Raw genomic sequence first — 19,577 nt, 5'->3', positions numbered from 1 at the left:
CTGATGAGTAGGTTTTGAATTTAGCACATTATCACCATGCACCATGAAATGGGTGGTCTCCCCTATTTATTTATTTTTAATGACATCATTGTTTACTGTCTGCTTTCCAATTTAATTTTGAACCTTGCCATCTGATCAAGGTTAGCCTTCAGATCTAACTATTACAGAATTAATCTAACTTATATTCAAAAAGTGTAAATTGATTCTGCATTTTATATGATTATTTGTTGCGTATTACCCAGTGCCGAGCTGTTGGACACAGTCAAAGCTTCCATTTGGATTATCACGGGCGATGTTAGTCACGCCAAAGGTGAATACTCTCAATTCATTTCGATTCTCTGAGCAAGGGATGGTGATTCTCTGTGACATGAAGGAGAGAGAGAGAGATACAGACAAGAGAAACGATTAGATGTAACAGCTTTCAAATCGTCATGCATGATATGACGTTATTGAATAAGGATAGGTCAACCAGTTCCTCTTACCCCTTTGTTGCCATTAAAACAGATGGCGGGATGGGAAGACAAACCCTGAAGGAAAAAAAAAAAAAAAAAAGACAGATCATTTGATTAGTGTGTGTCACCAGTAAGAATGCACACACACAGAACTGATAACAGGCCAGTAAAGATGTCTGTGAAACATACAACAGAGAGGATGTTTTGTGGTCTGTACTGCTTCCACAAGTGCTACATCTTCTTTCATTGTGGTTTCATTACTGCTTTTACTTTTCTGTTTGTAGGCTGTTGTTCTTCATGTCTGCGCTGATCTGAACATAAAGGGGAACTATCTATCTATCTATCTATCTATCTATCTATCTATCAAATTGCACATCATTTTAAAGAGGGCACTGGCTAAGGTCACCATAACCTGCTGCTCTAATACATCAGCTTGTCACATGAGAATATGGTGAACAGAGTGAAATAACAGCCGGTCATCTTTCTCTCACAGGGGTGAATTAGCCTGTAGGGAAACGGCAGAAATGAAAGTCCCAAAGTGACACGATTGCAGCACCGACGGAAACTATGTGATGGCTAGGCTCAAGTTGACCTTTTCATAGAGAGGATTTGTGAGTCCACCTGTTGATGAGTGCAGAGAGTGAGGTGGCTGCCAGTACTCAGTTTGGCCCGGCTACATGTAGAGGTGTTTTTTTGTCTCTGTGATCAGAGACCAAGTAGGTTATGAATAGACACACTTAAAGCTAAATAAAGAAACTAGATATATGCACAGCAACAGTCTTGTGTGCATGTTAAGGTTGTGCGATGAGGTGTTTTCCCCTCCTTCCTGTCTATCTCATCATAACAGCAGGCTATTATGCGAAATCTAGAGGTATGACAGGAGCAGTGCGGTTTTCACCTTTAGTCAGAAAACTGGGGACTGTTATTTTTTTTTTGGAGAGGAGTTTCCTATCCTTGTTACAAGGAATTACTGAATAGAGGAAGTGTACATTAATGTTTTCTGCTCAGACTTCCTGCAGTGTGTGATTCATTTGTGAATAACTGGGTCAAATGCGAACCAAAATGCCCTCCGAATAGTTACACACACAGCCTGATTCCTTTCTTCTCTTCTCGACTAACATTCATAATACTTGCCAGCAGCTTGTAACGACTTGGCCAGCAGCTTGTTACAAGCATCACCACACAGGGAAGCTGTTCCGCACTGTATTATGCAACATGTATTTCCATTTCATAGCTTGTATGAGACAACCGGGATGAACTTCGGCTGAAATGCAAACAACCGCCTTCCTCGCCCTTTCTTCCCACTTTGTTGTTAAGTAAGGGTCCCCTTGACGAAGTGGTACAACAATATCAAGCGATACTGTAGGTTTAAGATCATTTTTCGAGGAGAAATTGTTAAAAAATAACCTACCTTGACGTTTTGAAATGAGCAAATGGCTCTTGCCGCGCTGTCAGTGAGTTTAACATGAAAAACGGAGATGTTACCGCCACGGTTCACTTCACCGCTGGACAGTCCGTAACAGTGGTTCTCTTTCAGCGCCGACATCCTGCCGCAAATCCCTCCTGCCAGGCTGGCTCCGGACCGAACAAATCTCACATAAACAAACAAACATTGGCGAGATGATCCAGAAAGAGAGAGGCTAAACGGTTCAGTGTGGTTGCTCCTCCGCCGCGCGCTATTCTGGAGTAGATCGCGTTACGTCATGACGGCGGAGCAGATTTCATTGGCCAAGAGACATAAATAAACCTTTACGTAGTGCTTACGTAACCACTTCTACTTTTTCTCTCTTTCTCTCTCACTATGCTGGCTAATTGTCTTTCTTTCTTTTTTTTATTTAGTAAAGAACATAGGTACATCGCCGGTATGTACATACAAATAGTCAATACCAGAGGTGCATACACAGAGAAAAATATATGTAGAAATAAATAAAAAAGTAGAAAAGTGTAGTACATATTAAGTAAAATGTATCACCGGTACATGAGAAATGTTTTAAACACAATTCCAGTCTTAATTGCCTTCTTATTTGTAATGTTGCCGTATTGGTACAGTTGTTGAAAGAAGTGTTCAAAGCTTGGTTTGGAGTCCGCCCATTTCTTCTTGTGAATGTGGAATTTCCCCAATAACAAGATTATTTGAACAAAGTAAACAACATCATTGTCCAACTCATTGCCTTCAAAACAAATAAAAATATCTTTATCTTTAAATTGAATTGATTGCTCAGTGTTCCGTCTCATAAGATGTTGAACATCTACCCAAAATATTTAAGTATACATACAGTGAAAGAACAAATTACAGATTGTTTCTTCTTCTAGTTCACAGAAAGTACAAGAATATTCAATATCAAGTTTAAATCTCCTTAATGTCCTTCTTACTGGATATATTTTATATAAGATTTTAAAAGAAACCTCTTTTACTTTGTTATTAAGACAGAATTTGTCACCAATTAGCCAGATTTTTTGCCAGTTAGTTTCTCCAAAGATTGAAGCCCCAAATAATCTTCCTGAGGGCAGAGTTACCTCTTGTATACAATTCCTGATGGTTTATTAGAACATTTATTCTTGGTAATGTCAATCCCCCCAAGGAATATATCACTACTATGCGGACTAATTTTCTTTCTTTCACAGGGGAGATTTCTTCCATGTAACTTTCCTTAGGTTTGAATAAAATATAAAAAAGTAATAACACTATAATACATTTTAAAAAAGAGATTTTTCTGGCTGAGTAAAAGAGTCTTTGGTATAGCTACTCATCCAGGGCCATAACCAGGATTTAGCCATATTGAGGTCGCCATGAGTACCCATATTGCATCCCTCAAACAATATCAAGACTTGTACACTGGTGGAATCAGATCTTTAACTTATTAAGTAAAAGCAACAACACCACAGCGTAGAAATACACTGTTACAAGACATAAAAGGCATTCATTTAAAATGTTACTTGAGTAAAACTAGAAAAGTATAAGCATCAAAATATAATAGGCCTATTTAAAGTACCATGTGTAAAAGTAGTCATTATGCAAAATAGCTTATTTCAGAAAAATTACACTATATTTTATCACTGAATAAAAATTATTGATGCATTAATGTACATATCACTTTAATGTTGCAGCTGGTTTAGTTAGAGCTCATTTTAATTAATGTAGCCTACTGATGTGTAGTTTAATTTAGAATATTATATAATTCAACATTTATTTGTTGATTATATTTTGCATTCATAATCTGTGACTAAAGCTTCAGAATACTTGTGGTGGCGTTTAAAGAACAAGATTTACAAGACAAACATCCAGAAAACTTGAGGCCTGCTCCAACTCTAAAGTCCTTTAAAACGTTTATGTTTGTCCCTGCCTTTTATTGAATGAAATTTGGGACTATTAATTCATATCTTGCATTGCACTGTGACTGCACTGATTCTATTACACTGTTTATTCTGTCCTATACAGAAAAAGCCAAGTGAAATGCAATCTTTCACTCAAAAAAAAGTCAATTTCACATTTTGCATTGTCATTGTATTATGCCCATTCATGACATGTTTATGCATGTTAATGATGTAGGGGAAATTAGAGTAATATGCTTTCCTGTTGCTTTTGCACGCTGCTGATTATATTAGCTCCAACTAATTGCTGTTTGACGTAGTTGCACATCTGGTATATGAGGGTTGCTGAAGTGTTGCCCGGAGTCAGAAAATCATTTAAGATTTATGTATTTAATAGAGCAGTTGCTTAGTGCTTCACAGAGAACAAAAGACATGAAAAGTGAGAAACACAAAAGATAGTTTTTTTTAGATACAGATCACAAACTGATGCATGTCCTGTCTGTGCATTTGAAATTCAGTGTGTGTCTCATCTGTCTCTCTCTGCCAATGTTTAAACGCAGACGGTGGTCACAAGGCAGGGGAGAACTGTTCAAAGCTCACATATCAAAGGGCCGCTGGGTCTTTGTAGTGCAGTGTCTGCAACAGGTGACATTTTGGGCTCAAAACCATTTATAACTTTGAACACTCACTGTGTGACCGAACTTCCCCTTCAACCCAGCAGGTACGGAGGGGACACATCAGGACAGAGGACAGAGGGACACAGAGACAGAGGGAGAAGATGAAAGCCAGTATCCTCTCACTTTACGTTCTGCAGTTTGCTGTAGGCCAGCGACATGAGGACGCTTCATCCAAGAACCAATGTAAACCTTTAAGGATAAGATGAAATAATGGCACCCACGGAATAAACTCAGGATGACTGCTTTCTTTCTGTTTGTCGAAGGGGAACAGGTAAGTAAGCACTGAAGAGGGAGAGTTAAGGTGAGTTAAATATTTCACTTCACACATTATACTGTGGATGTGTATGCATGTATTACCTTGTGGATACTGTATGTCGTGTACATGTCCATATTGTAAGCATTTGCAATAACATAAGCAGCTTTTAAAGTTTTATCCATCATTTAAAATAACTTGAATTGAGGTTCACAATAAACTGTGTCCAGCTTGTCCTGTTTTTTTTGTTAATGTAATAAACATTTGTAGTGCATGTTTGAACAAGAAAACAGATAGATAAGGACAACTTAAACTTAATGTATTTGAACATATGCTTTCTTATAGTGTATTTTACTTTGTTTACATTTTCAAACACTGATAAAATAATATTATCAGTAGAATATTATTAGCATTGCCATTCAGACTAGATTTCCAGTAAAGATAACAAGTAAAAGATGTCCAGGGTAGGCAGTAAAGGTGTTTTGCTGTTGAAATTTGAATATTGTAACATAGTGAATCTTTGTTTGTGGAAATATAGTCTGACTTTCCTTTACCCATCAGACCATGGGGGACCCCCTGTCAGACTCCAGCCCCCTCATCAGTGCAGCAGCCTCCTGTAAGCTTCGTCTGGTCCGCCTGCTGGTGGAGGGTGGGGCTCAGGTCAACGGGCGCAACCTGAGAGGAGAGACCCCTCTCCTGGCTGCCTGTAAGGCCCTGAGAGGGGAGCCTGCTGGGCCTGAGACAGTGAAACTCCTCACCTACCTGCTCCAAAACAAGGTCAGTTTGCAGTGATTAATATTTCCCATTTCAACTCAGAATGCATGTGCTTAAATGCAATCTGCAACATGCAACGGTATATTGATTTAGATGTATTTCTAATGCATAATAAATGTGTACCTGCAGTAAGAGAGGTATACAGGACTTTCAATGCATAGTAAAGAGGTTCCTGATGTATCCAGCTCTGCTTGTGTCCTCCATCCACCTACCAAAATGTTCCTGAAGTTTTTGGCACTGTAGAACACAACACAGTGTATTCTGAGGCAAAAATAATTATTAATTACATGGAGGCTTGTGCATTAAAGTGTTGTAAAAAGTTTTCACTCGAGAGCCAGAACACACAAGTAACAATGCCAAATCAGATCTTATTAGGATGTGAGATGAAAGTGTTATCCTAAGTATTTTTTCTTTTCTTTTTTTAAGATAATTTTTTGGGCATTTTCAGCCTTTATTTTTGACAGGACAGCTGAAGACATGAAAGGGGAGAGAGAGGGGGGGGAATGACAGGCAGCAAAGGTTCGCAGGTTGGAGTCAAACTCTCTACCAACTGAGCTATCCTGGCGCCCTCATAAGTCATTTTAACCCTTAGATGCATAAGTGGGGTCAAAAATTGTTTTTTTGCAATATCTTTGAAATTTAAAATTGTTATCGTTTAATCTTCCATGTATTCCTCAAATAGGTTGTCTTTGACATGAGGCCATTTGGATTTGTATCTAATTATTATATTTTTTAAGTAATTGCACGTTTTGTATCAGTACCACACTTTTCCATACGTGGGGTCAGTTGTCGTCCGCTGCAGTTGAGTGTCTTCCTCTGTACCAATTAGGCATACCCAAACGCACAGGACCGGGCTGGACGCAGCGCTCTGATGTACGCCTGTATGGAGCGAGCAGGAGCCCAGGTGGCATCCACCCTGCTGGCTGCAGGAGCCGACCCCAGCATGGAGGACTATTCCGGAGCCTCAGCACTGGTGTACGCCATCAATGCACAGCACCAGCCGACATTGAAGGTATACTATTTATCATGACGTATAAAGATGTACAGTACAGGCCAAAAGTTTGGACACACCTTCTCATTCAATGCGTTTCCTTTATTTTCATGACTATTTACATTGTAGATTCTCACTGAAGGCATCAAAACTATGAATGAACACATATGGAATTATGTACTTAACAAAAAGTGTGAAATAACTAAAAACATGTCTTATATTTTAGATTCCTCAAAGTAGCCACCCTTTGCTTTTTTGATAGCGCTGCAAACCCTTGGTGTTCTCTCAATGAGCTTCATGAGGTAGTCACCTGAAATGGTTTTCACTTCACAGGTGTGCCTTGTCAGGGTTAATTAGTGGAATTCTTTCCCTTATTAATGGGGTTGGGACCATCAGCTGTGTTGTGCAGAAGTCAGGTTGATACACAGCCGACAGCCCTATTGGACAACTGTTAGAATTCATATTATGGCAAGAACCAATCAGCTAAGTAAAGAGAAATTAGTGACCATCATTACTTTAACAAATGAAGGTCAGTCAGTCCGGAAAATTGCGAAGTGTCCCCAAGTGCAGTCGCAAAAACCATCAAGCGCTACAACGAAACTGGCTCACATGAGGACTGTCCCAGGAAAGGAAGACCAAGAGTCACCTCTGCTGCTGAGGATAAGTTCATCCGAGTCACCAGCCTCAGAAATCGCAAGTTAACAGCAGCTCAGATTAGAGACCAGATGAATGCCACACAGAGTTCTAGCAGCAGACACATCTCTAGAACAACTGTTAAGAGGAGACTGCGCGAATTAGGCCTTCATGGTCAAGTATCTGCTAGGAAACCACTGCTAAGGAGAGGCAACAAGCAGAAGAGATTTGTTTGGGCGAAGAAACACAAGGAATGGACATTAGACCAGTGGAAATCTGTGCTTTGGTCTGATGAGTCCAAATTTGAGATCTTTGGTTCCAACCACCATGTCTTTGTGACGAAGAAAAGGTGAACGGATGGATTCTACATGCCTGGTTCCCACCGTGAAGCATGGAGGAGGAGGTGTGATGGTGTGGGGGTGCTTTGCTGGTGACACTGTTGGGGATTTATTCAAAATTGAAGGCATACTGAACCAGCATGGCTACCACAGCATCCTGCAGCGACATGCCATCCCATCCGGTTTGCGCTTAGTTGGACCATCATTTATTTTTCAACAGGACAATGAACCCAAACACACCTCCAGGCTGTGTAAGGGCTATTTGACCAAGAAGGAGAGTGATGGAGTGCTGCGCCAGATGACCTGGCCTCCACAGTCACCGGACCTGAACCCAAGATGGTTTGGGGTGAGCTGGACCGCAGAGTGAAGGCAAAAGGGCCAACAAGTGCTAAGCATCTCTGGGAACTCCTTCAAGACTGTTGAAAAACCATTTCAGGTGACTACCTCTTGAAGCTCATCAAGAGAATGCCAAGAGTGTGCAAAGCAGTAATCAGAGCAAAGGGTGGTTACTTTGAAGAAACTAGAATATAAGACATGTTTTCAGTTATTTCACACTTTTTTAAGTACATAATTCCATATGTGTTCATTCATAGTTTTGATGCCTTCAGTGAGAATCTACAATGTAAATACTCATGAAAATAAAGGAAACACATTGAATGAGAAGGTGTGTCCAAACGTTTGGCCTGTACTGTATCTAAAGTATGAAGTAGCATAAAATGGAAATACTCAACTAAGGTAGAAGTACCTACATTTTTCAACTCTCCCTACAGATGAGTAGGACACACTGAATCCTTTTAAATGCTTATCTTGTAAACAGTTCAAATGTTTAGGTACTTAATCACACTCCAAAAAAACTTCAGTATTTGGGCACCATCAAACTCCAAATCCAATCAATACCTCAGCATCACTGTGTTCTTCAGGTGTTGATGGATGCCTGCCGGGCCAGGGGTCGTGACATCATCATCATTGCCACGGAGATGGGTGGGAATGGAGGCCCGGTGACTAGGCGTTACCTGAATGTTCCTCCATCTCCCGACACCTCGCCGGTGTCCTGCATGTCCCCGTCTGACATCATCCTCAAGACGGGCTCACCCAACTCATCCGAGGGAGAAAACATCTTCAACTTCAGAGGAACTAGTGAGTAATGCTGATTGTTTAATCTGTAAACTTAAGGAACATGCTACTGTTTTACATGGTTTAGTTCAGTTCCAGTACACTTCACATAACCCTGCAGGGGTTTGAAACTTGTAATTTATCACAATGAAGGCTATGTCCACATTTATTTGTGAGCAAGTCACATTCTGGTTGCATGGTAAATGCCACTAAGAGTACACATTACCACACAAATATAGTTTTGACACAAAAAAGAAGCAGACTTGATTGATTACCCATTTCTTTTAATAAAGTTAAAATTAGTTCAATACCACCCTTGGCCACCCTACTTAAATGAATTCAAACCCTAGCTACCAAGAAGGTGAGAAAAAACCATCAGTAGTATGTGTAATTTGTAGTAAATACACTAAAACATGCAAAACCGCAAAAATCTCACAACATAGATGGCAACAAAGATGAGAAAGTCCTTAAAGTGCAGGGATGCAAACATGCAAACAAGTCTTTCAGTACCACTTTCCATCAACAGTACTCCGTATGCAGACACTGTACCCCTCTTAGATATAGAGCGATGTTTAACAAAGGCAAGTCTACAGACAGATTAGAACCAATTTCTTGTGGTTGAAATCATTAGCTGAGTGCTCATTCCTTAGGAGACAAGATGAAAATGTGTTGTCAGGTCGAGGTGAAGCTAACTCTGGTGGTGCATTACTGTGACAGATGCAACATTTCTTCTGCTACAGAGGAACTGACAATTAATTCATACCGTAGAAACTAAGAAGAGTGGCTTTAAATAAAGTTAGATTAGGGTGATAGAGGACAGATGTGAGGATGAAGTGACAGACGAGGAAAACATCTGGTTATATAAGATGATTAACTTAACAAGCTGTGCTCAACAAATGCATATGAATGTGTTTTTAGTCAGGCTAAGGATGGTAATGTTTGGTCGCTCCACCACTTCGTTTCAGACTGAAATATCTCAACAACCATTAGATAAATGGCCATAAAAGTTTGTGGAGACATTCATGTTCCCTGGAGGATAAAGCCGCATGACTTTGGTGATCTGCTGACTCTTTTCTCCAGCAAAACTGTTGTAGTGCCCAGGGGAACATTTGTGACTTTGTGTAAGATGAACATGGTAAACATTATGCCTGCTGAATATCAGCATTGTCACTACCCAATCTGTACTGGAAACCCGATTTGTTCAGGTCCTATCCCCTGACCAATGGGCTATCCTGACCCTACCTATTCAAGCTCAGTGCCTAACCTCCACCATCTTCGTTTATGCGTAAAACAAATTGGGAATACAGTAAGCATTATCATGATTCCCACTTGACTGGGATAGCCCACTGGTCAGGGCACTGAACCTGAAAAAAATCGGGTTCTGGAACATCGCGCAAGCATGGACGCCTGGCCAATCCTAGCACTTGAATGCTACGCAGGGCGGGTCTTGCCAAGAAAGTAAGCGGAATAACGTTTCCAGTACGGATTGGGCAGCGACAAGCATGTTAGCATTGTCACTGAAAGAATGTTAGCATGCTGGCAGCATTTAACTTAAAGTAACCCTGTGCCTAAGCAGCTAGTGTGGCAGCTGTGTCTTAATTACATACCACAAACTAGTGATTGTATAGCCTACAGCATAAACTCTATAATAATCTTTAATGTTAATGTTTTTTGTTGCTGTTATAAGAAATTAACATACTTTACTGTGTTATACTAAGAGGAAATTATGCATAATGTGTGCAAGATAAAGGCTTTAGCCAAATTAAACTAAAAAGAGAACAGGTCTTCCTGTAGGCCTAGCTGTTTAACCATCATCCATATCTCCTCCATTTCCTTTGTGCATTGCATTGTGGGAGAATGGTGTACATCAACAACACACTCATAAATCGGTGCCTTTTTTGTTTTTTAGAAATAATGACTGTTTTAGAATGACTTTTTAGACAGTAGTCTAGTAGTCCCAGTGTGAACACACACTGTACACACTATACTGTATAGGCTACAGTAATAAACCTGCTTGGAAGAAGAATCAGAATCAAGCCAATTATGTTTATATAGCCCAAAATTAGGAGTAGGAAAATAGATAAGGAAAAACTCTCCCGAACAGGGGGAAAATGGAAGAACCCTCAGGAAGAGTATGGACAGATATGCCAAATGCAAAAAGGGGACACAGTTCTTCTCAACCACTTCCATATTTTCACTCATTGTCTGTGTCTTATTCACTTCTATCAGGCAAAAGAGGAAGCAGCAGCAGCAGCAGCAGCAGCAACAGCAGACATCTCTCCTGTGAGCTGAGTCCGTTGAGCCAGAGTAGCACTCCACCGCCAAGACAGAGAATGTTATCAGAACCATGGCTGGCCATTCACAACCTGGCCTGTCTGAACCGGGCTTACGAGGAGGGCATGAGGGAGAGGAGCCTGCGGGAGGAGGGGGACAGAGAGGATTCAAGGAGGGAGAGAGGAGGGAGGGGAGATGAGGAGCCACGTTTTCATCAGTCCAGGATGGAAGAGAGGAAGGAGAGTGTGGCTCAAAGGAGGGATAACAGATGTGGAGGAGAGAATTACAACAGCTGCTGTGAGGATTTTCTTCCGAGGCTTTCTCAGTCGGTCCTCTCCCTCACAGAGATGAGCCCGTCTCAGACCACTGCCAGCAGACTGTTACCTAAGAGGTGTTTGACGCCTGGAGCTTCAACATCAGACAACATGACCCTGAGAAGCTGTGTTGATAAGCTTCCTGCCCGTTTGTCTCCTCACTCCCAACGCCGCAGGAACACCCTCCCCTCCGTCACTGTGGTTCCTCCTCTGCTTCACCTCCCGCCCTTGGTCCACCAATCAGACTGCCACCTCCAGGTCAGTGGTGGAATGTAACTAAGTACTGTACTTAAGTACAAATTTGAGGTACTTCTACTTTACTTGAGTCTTTTCTTTTCATGCTAGTTTCTACTTCTACTTCGCTACATCCAAGGGCGTAACTTTGGGTTCGACATTGTTAGGTTGGGATTGGGTGTTAACAAAAGCAACAAAAACCTCGAATAAATAATTGGGAAAAAACAGCAAATATGTCGGAAAAAGTGACAAAAACATTGAAAACGCAACAAAAACCTTAAAAAGGAAGAAAAAGCCCATAAATCCCCCCATAAATTACACCTGACTACATCTCAGAGAGAAATGTTGTACTTTTTACTCCACTACATTAATCTGACAGCTTTAGTTACTTTACAGATTTTTGCAAAAAAAAGCATATGTAGATAATAAAATACAATGTTTTATTATAAATTACCCAACAATATAATGGCCTACAAGTCCAGCTGAAATGATCAGACCATTAAACACTTAGTTGAATGACTGAACTGTTTCAATCATTTCCGGTTTCTAAAATGTGAGGATTTTCACTGCACTGAGTACTTTAACTTGCAATACTTTACATTTTCCTGATGATACTAGGCCTACATACTTTACTTATGTAACATTTTCAATGCAGGACTTTGACTTGTAACAGAGTATTCTTTTTACAGTGTGGTATTAGTACTTTTACTTGAGTAAAGGATCTGAATACTTCTTCCACCACTGCTCCAGGTTCCATCCCAGGCTTCCACTTCCAAAAGCAGGAGCATGGGGTTTCTGCCTCACCCGCCCAGCTCCTCTCCACCCTCCTCTTCCTCCAGAGCATCTGTAAGAGCGGCGTTACTCCCTCGGCTGCTGCCCGCCTCCTCTCCAATGTCGCTGGTTGCTCCTCCTGCGTCCTGCTGCAGCGAGAGGAGCAGGAGGCCACATCGTCGCCCCTCGGTACAGCTTGAACAGATGGGAGGAGGAGGAACCATTTAGGCCTTCATCCCTCCATAGTGTGCTTCTCTGACATGAGAAAGTGTTTCTCTGACATGAGAAAGTGTTAAGTTCAAGCAGCAGCCTGAATATGGAGCTGGAGTGGACAAACTCTACGCACAAAGCCTCATGTCTGAACAAATCATTTTAAGAGCCCCAAATCACTGCGATTACAGTTGCAGTTCTGTAACAAAAGTGCAAAATGATAACCGTAAAATATAAAAACGAGATAAAAAAAAAAATGTTAGTCCCTGTGAATTTGTCGCTGAATTGGTGAAATCATTTAGGCCTGTCAATAGACAGAAAATGAAGTCTATTATCCTCATCACAGATTAGTTAGGCCACAGAAAAACTGGGAAATTAAACATTGGGTAGAGGCAAATCATCATAACTGTATAAGTCCAGTGAAAGAAGTGCATGTTCATGGCAAAAGGAGTGAAGTCATTTTATTTGTTTTTAATATGTATCTACAACAAGGGGGACACAGGCAAAAACGACTGACAACTTGATGAAAATTAAAACAAAACCAAAAAAAAAAAAAAAAAAATTACATTTATTATCAATGCATTTTTCCCACCTTTTTTTCTCCAATAAGCAACATTTTTTGTCTAAAGAAACTTTACAATATAAAGAAACATACGAAGAAGGAACCTCTCATTTTTACTACACGAGACATTTAGGATCTGAAACTACCCTAACATGAGATACAAAGCAACTCCCCAAGGACAGACTGCCTCATATTCAATACTGCTTTGTCATCAAGAGGAAAAAATGAGGAACTGAACAGAAAAATCTTTACTCCCCTCAAAAATTCCTCTCTTAACCCTCCCTACCCCTGAATGTTACAGTATTATACATCAGCACAATAGAAATACAGAAATGATCAACGTTGTGACAGCTTTACTTACAGGACAGAAAGCTAGAGAGAAGTTTGACTGCATTTTATACAACAGTTTTTCAAAGTACAGGGGAGGAAACGCATGTTCGCACTCTCTCTACCTCTTCATAGCAATAGGAACAAATGTCAGTAATTTTTTTTTTTTCTCTACTTTCCCAAAACATTTCTCCCTGCCCCATTTTAAATAGATTAAAAAAAAAAAAATATCCTTCATAGTAAAGTCTGTACTCTGGTCCCTGGTGTGTCAGATTGAGAGCCAGTGTCCTGTGTGGCCTTCTTTCGGCTTCAGTTGTATCAAGAGGGTAGTTTAATGCAGTGTATCGGAGGAAGACACGGAAGGGACGAGTTTTATTATGAAAAACTGGCCTCTTTTGCTCTTTTCTTGCAACTTCCTTGTGAAACACAGTGAAAAATATGCCCGTTTTTGTGGCTTTTTGACCACCTCGCTTCAAATTTTCCAAGAACATAGGAGGCTTCTGGACAAGAATCATGTTTAATTTAAGGATTTGTTAAGGAAATGCGTGTGACAGTGAGTTAGCTAAAAGGAGTTCAAACACACTCACTACAAAATTGTCCTCTTCGACCCCTTGACGCTACGGCTCTGATGCACAGTAAAGCGCCACGTCTGTCTGTGATGAGGTGAAATAGCATAATAGTCTATAGCAGCTCCAGTTTCGGTTTCTCATCATCAAAGAAACACCATCTCTGAACAAACACACACAGTTGCCCCGAATCAGCACGTATCAACTGTTGTTGTGATTTGAAAATATCAAAACATGTCAATGATATCAAAATGCATTTTACAGTATTTACAAAAAAAAAAAATTGAAATCAAAAGATGGAGAGAGTTGTACAAAAAAAAAAAATTCAGAGAGGGGTGGTGTGTGTGGCTGTGTCTCGATGCTGGCCCGCTGGAAAAGGACGGAGGGCTTTTTCTTCAAGATTAGCAAAGGGAGGGAGGCCACCCGTTACAGTCAAACAGAGCAACGCCTTTCCTCTTTCTGCTTTCCCCCGACATTAAAAAGAAATGCCAAGGATCCGATGAGCAGAGAGCCAGAAGTCCTTTCAGAGGGAGCACTGCATGTGTGACAACATGCCTGCAAGCTAAACTGACTGGTGTGGAAAAGCAAAAATTCCATGAAGCACAGACATACATCACAGTGTGTTGAGGACTCATCTGCAAACAAAAACAATCCAAGTGTTCACCACAGTTCAGCAGAGAAGATACCGCAGCCTACGCACATGTTGGAGTGAACAGTAACCTAAGTGGGCAGCGTTAGTGGAAGCAGCCCGAGTGGGGGACGTCGGCACCTTCAGGGCTCGGAAATTGGAGGGGTCTAATGATGTCAGACGGAGATGAGGAGACGCTGATGACTGGATGTGCATATTTACACAGTTGCTACTAGTTCTGCAATTAACAAAAAAACCAGGGATAACACTTAAAAAAAAGAAAAAAAAGAAAAGTAACAATGATTCATAAGACAAATTTAAAAGTACATAAATAAATAGAGCTGTGCATTTCACTGCATGAAAGCTACTAAAACAGGATCCGCTTCTTCTTCTGGTTTGGATTATTGAACAAGCAGTTAAAAATTTAGATGGCTGCTGAAACTCTCAACAAAAAAAAGAAAAGAAAGGGCCAATCAGTACCGTGATGGATAACATCTTACCTGCAGGGGCTCACATTTAGCCACATGCTACACAGCAAATAATGTCTGATTTGTGTGCACATGTGCTGTCTTCATCATAATAATGTGCCCTTAGAAACAACAGAAATTAGAACCTAATCTTAAAATGATCATACCAATATCATTAATAACAATATTACAATAATAAAAATAGCAATGATACAATACATACACAAAGAAATGGGGGCGGTGGGAGGATAGAGTTCACTGATCATCACAACCACCTCTGTTAAAAATGTACACACAGAGAGCAACAATGTGGGGGCAAGGGGGATAGTTCCATCTGACCCTCAACTGAATTGGGGAGGAACAGCAACTCAACAAAATGTCCAAAGTCGCGGCTGAGAAGCTTCCAGGCAGCTGCTTAAAAGACCTGACACGGTTTCCTCACGGGAGGGTGTCTTATCCAGTCTCCTCTCTTCCTCTTTCTCTCCGTTTGTCCTCCTTCCCTCGCTCATTGTCTAGAACCTGACAGGAAGCCAGGGAGGCGGGGGCCGGAGTCAGAGAGGAGGCTCTTCCTGTTGCTCTGTGACTGCTTCCTATTCAGACCGGCGGCCATCTTGCATGCTCCAGGGGGGCCCGTCTTAATTAGAGTTCCAGCATGCTCAAGGGCTGTCCCAGAAGGCTGTGTGGCCATAGAGTTCCCAAGTGAGAAGGTAAATCGGACGGGGGTGGAGGAGGGAGGGGGGAATAGCGGATCCAATGTGGGTGGGGGGCAGAGAATGTGTGTAAGGAGGGGAGGTATCCAATCCGAGGTGAAGTAAGGATTGAATTGAAGAAGAAAAAAAAAAAAAGAAAAAATCAGGTGCAGGGGTACAAAAAAAAGAGGGGGGGGGGCGGGGGAATAAAGAAAAATACAAAAAAAAAATGAGAAAAAAATAAAATCACACACTCATCGTCATGTTGGGTGAATACTGAAAAGAGAGAGAGGGAAGGGGGAGGAGGGCACAGATGAGTGGATATGTCACTGACAACATGTAAACACCAGAGGGCGCTCAGACCCAGCCCTGCAAAGCTGGAGGAAGCACAGACTGAGGTTCCAGCTGGGCTCAAGTACACCTGATTCAGGTCATCAATACTGCTGGGGCTTTAGATTAAAGCTGGATATTGAACCTCAAGACCTTTTTTAGTAGACAGAATTTGTAAATAACACATCAGAAGCATCAGAAACTCATAGCCTCGTTTACCTATTCTTCTTTCTTTTTTTAAATTATATGAAGATTGTGTACAGCGGTTTACATTTGTTTAACCTTTAGTGGGAATTGAGTTTATTTCCAAACATACAGAATGTTCTTCAAAGTAGGAATTAGAAAAATGATCACTTTGGTGTTGTATTAAAATGCACTAATGATGGCTCTTATTTTGAAATAGTTCTAATGATTGCCAGTCCTACTGCTGATTGGTTGAATCAGGGTATTAGAGCTCAACTATAATTCCAGCCTGTGCGCCCCGTGGCGCTCTCCAGGCCGAGGGCAAGAGACCGTCACAATCTTACACAATGCAAGGGACACAGTATGCCCCTCCACCTGTTTCAAACATTAGCAATTACTTTGTTCTTAAAGCTGAAAAAATTTGATCTTTAGATACAACAAATAAATGAAACCGACTAGACATTTGTCACCATCAACTGATCACTGATACAGAGGGTATACAATGAATTTCTAAGTGATTAGTATGCGGCTACAATGCAAGCAGAACATCAGATATTCTTTATAGCCCTATTTTATTATTATTTTGTATAATGAACATGCAGTTGTGAGCTTCAGAAACAGCTTAGCATGTTTTGCATTTAAAATGTATAGTGCTGTGTCCCAAGTAATGGAGTAGAAAGACTTTAAGCAAGAGTGCAGCACTTACAAGTAGAGGTCTTGACAGGTCTGCTTGGTTTCTTTTAACAGAGATGTGACCCAGATATCGCGTTGAATCTGGTCAAAATTAGATTTGGTCTATTTGAGTTCGGCAGGTTGGTGCTGTGTTGCCATGGGTCTCCTTTTGTGTGTGGCAGTATGTGTAATACCCAATTGGATCTGAGTGGACTTGCAATCAGCTCTGATCATGTGGTGCGTCATATCAATAAACCTTTTTGTTGCAGGAAAAATGGCACCATAGCGGTTGTTTCTGACTGTGGGTGCTCAGTAATTGCTGGTCTCTCTCTCTCTATTTGGGCCTGTTCAAACCGCATTCTGGATCAGGCCTTATTTACGGGTCTAATTGGATGGGTTCTGATTGTCTCTCTCCCTCTGTCCCCTTTTTTTATTTTTACCGTGTTGGGTTTGGGTAGGTTGTCCACATGTTGGTGACGAATCAGGTACAACATTTTGGACCAGTGAAGACGTCTACTTCAAAACACTTCTTTTCAACTAATTGCGCTTCTTATAAGCAGCACTTTAACTACTGACAAACAAAGCAGGGCCTCTAAGAGGAGGTGCCAGTTAAAAAGAAACAATGCTAGCTCTCTGCTCAAATAATGAGACAAATGACACAAACCTTCCCCGAACATTATCAATAGACTGAGAGATAGATAGATAGATAGAGATATATATATATATATTTTTTTTTTTTTTTTTTTTTTAATCAGGCGAACCCTCTGCTTGCATTCTTGCCCTGGTTTGTCATGAAGTCAAGGATAACTGTTAAGGGTCGTGAGATGCCATTCACTCGCTCTACTCACACTTTCATTTTGGAATGGGTTCAAGAAGTTCCCGCCCATTTCGCCGTCATCTCTCGGCGTTCCAGGAGGGTTGTTCATGCCCCCCATGTTATTAGGGGAGCTCTGGACAGGGCAAAAAAAAATATATATTTTTTTTAAAAAGACTGCGTTGAGACTGCATCTTATAAATAGCATCCTTTAAGTGTAGAAAGTAAAGATTCGAAGGAAACAGGAGAAGGTTATTGAAAATCTGATTTTTACTCACCTTTGGCAACCCGTCCATATCCCCAGACCCTGAGGAAGTAAAACAAATAGTTTGATTATCTTTCAAGGTAAACTTGTCCCAAACTAAAGCAGTTTTAGTTGTACACATATCAGCTGTCAGGGATTTTTAAAGCAACACCGTTTATACCCACCTAGTGATCCGTTCATGTGGTGTGGCTCCATGGCTCCCATAGCTCCCATTGGCCCGTCAGGCCCCGGTCCCATAGGGAACTGGTGAAAAGATGTAGAGCAAGCCTTGTAAATCACTGCAAGATTTATTTTTCATGTTTGACCTATGTGGTCTTTTCAGCTCAGGGTGAAGTAGAGACTATTAAATGTATTCTCCCCGGTTCATTTCCAGTCGATTCTTATTGAGTTCAGTGTGGCAGGGCTATGTTTCTCTAATGCGGAATTATACTGGTTCCCAGTGATGTGGTTATAAACCCCATTTGAGCTGGATTCATTTTTGGCGGCAAGATTGTGTAACTTTAATTATTGCAACATCCACAATTCTAACCAAAAAAAAAAAAAAATCAATCTGCACTGTCTAAAACTGTTACAAGCCTGGAAAGTTAAACTTTTAAAACAACATTACAGAGCTTTTTGTTAACTTAAATCATGTGTGAGACTCACATTGGGTCTGTTGCCTCCCGGTCCGATGGGATTCATCATTGTATAGATGTTTTCACTGGAGTTAGTCGAATCTGCGAGAGAGAAAAAAAAAAATATCAGTTACATGATAGAGGGATGCTGTTAATCATTATAAACATATACGTTATCTAACAAATGAAACACTGAAAAGAAAAATAGAAACACTGATGGTGCTTGGTTGGCGAGGGGACACATTCATGCTTGTTTAGTGAGGGAAAAAATGAGAGGGACTATTCCATTTCTGACACAAGTGTTAGTGCTGGGGACATAGTTAGGTGACGCACCACCTGGGCTGGGCATGATGGGAGTTCCAGGTGGACCTCCTCCGCCCGGAGGACCCTGGGGAACAATCAGTGATAGAGGTTAAAATTAGACTCATAAGAACATGAAGTATCAGTACAATTCAATTCTAACTGTATCTAGGAGAGTTGCGCTGGTTTTGGACTGATTTGAACTCACCACATAGTTTCCTGGAGATGAGGAGGAGTAGGCTATCTGCAGGGGGAGAGAGGAAACAGATAATCAGATCTGAGGGTCAGACGATACCGAATGTGAATCTATACAGGGTGGACAAAGTAAGAGAAACACTTTACAATCTAATACAACAGACCTGCATTACACGTTATTTTTGTGAAGCCTATAAATGTTCAGACTGCAGCAAGGACATGTTTCAACTCTATAGCAGGTTTTAGAGGCCACAGTTTGTACGGTTGCCACATAACTATCCCTTTAAATGTCCTCCAGGGAAACTGCCTAGGAAAAGAGGAACAGGGGTTACAAGTATCCTTCGATTAAACTGACTGATGGACACTCATCTTGATATTTGTGTAACAACACAACAAATGAAGCGTGATTTTTGGTTCTGCGGAGGCTCCACACAGAGCTTTCGCCGTAGCCTACGTAAGTGGCCTGAAGTTTATACTTGTGCGCTGGTGTCTCTCTTAGCAGGGCCGGCGTGTGTGTGTGTGTGTGTGTGTGTGTGTGGGGTGGGTGGTAGAGCGAGTGATGGAGTGACGGCGATTAGCTTCGGAGAGAGTACCGGCTCTAGAGTCATGGTGAGAGAAA

The 19,577-nt window shown here is 41.0% G+C and overlaps 3 protein-coding genes across 5 annotated transcripts in view; 1 reads left to right on the top strand and 2 right to left on the bottom strand.

Moving 5' to 3' along the window:
* Window positions 1–2,147, bottom strand: part of LOC120549696 (RNA polymerase II elongation factor ELL-like) — a 9,325-nt gene extending 7,178 nt beyond the window's left edge. Inside the window, exons 1-3 of the mRNA XM_039786780.1 lie at window positions 1,864–2,147; window positions 483–527; window positions 239–360 (exon numbers count right to left, since the gene is read on the bottom strand). Of these exons, the coding sequence (XP_039642714.1) occupies window positions 239–360; window positions 483–527; window positions 1,864–1,998 (302 nt within the window). The 5' untranslated portion in view covers window positions 1,999–2,147. The remainder of the gene's footprint in view (window positions 1–238; window positions 361–482; window positions 528–1,863) is intronic.
* A 2,977-nt stretch (window positions 2,148–5,124) lies between these two features.
* LOC120549568 lies at window positions 5,125–12,703 on the top strand. Its single transcript, XM_039786574.1, has 5 exons — window positions 5,125–5,471; window positions 6,298–6,480; window positions 8,351–8,567; window positions 10,773–11,389; window positions 12,116–12,703. The coding sequence occupies exons 1-5, from the start codon at window positions 5,259–5,261 to the stop codon at window positions 12,362–12,364; spliced, it is 1,479 nt and encodes a 492-aa protein (XP_039642508.1). The 5' UTR covers window positions 5,125–5,258; the 3' UTR covers window positions 12,365–12,703.
* Window positions 12,704–15,134: 2,431 nt separating this feature from the next.
* Window positions 15,135–19,577, bottom strand: part of zgc:110158 (uncharacterized protein LOC553590 homolog) — a 43,955-nt gene continuing 39,512 nt past the window's right edge. The window contains exons 12-18 of one of the 3 annotated variants that reach the window (XM_039786576.1): window positions 18,972–19,007; window positions 18,800–18,851; window positions 18,495–18,565; window positions 18,014–18,092; window positions 17,863–17,891; window positions 17,619–17,720; window positions 15,135–15,572 (exon numbers count right to left, since the gene is read on the bottom strand). In XM_039786576.1, coding sequence (XP_039642510.1) covers window positions 15,402–15,572; window positions 17,619–17,720; window positions 17,863–17,891; window positions 18,014–18,092; window positions 18,495–18,565; window positions 18,800–18,851; window positions 18,972–19,007 — 540 coding nt within the window. In that variant the 3' untranslated portion in view covers window positions 15,135–15,401. Of the gene's footprint in view, window positions 15,573–15,636; window positions 15,862–17,618; window positions 17,721–17,862; window positions 17,892–18,013; window positions 18,093–18,494; window positions 18,566–18,796; window positions 18,852–18,971; window positions 19,008–19,577 lie in introns of those variants that run through there. The other 2 variants (XM_039786575.1, XM_039786577.1) reach the window with 2 other exon arrangements.

This window comes from Perca fluviatilis, chromosome 20 (genome assembly GCF_010015445.1).
Source record: "Perca fluviatilis chromosome 20, GENO_Pfluv_1.0, whole genome shotgun sequence".
In the NCBI taxonomy this organism is placed as follows: Eukaryota; Metazoa; Chordata; class Actinopteri; order Perciformes; family Percidae; genus Perca; species Perca fluviatilis.
This window is presented reverse-complemented; position numbering and strand designations above follow the sequence as displayed.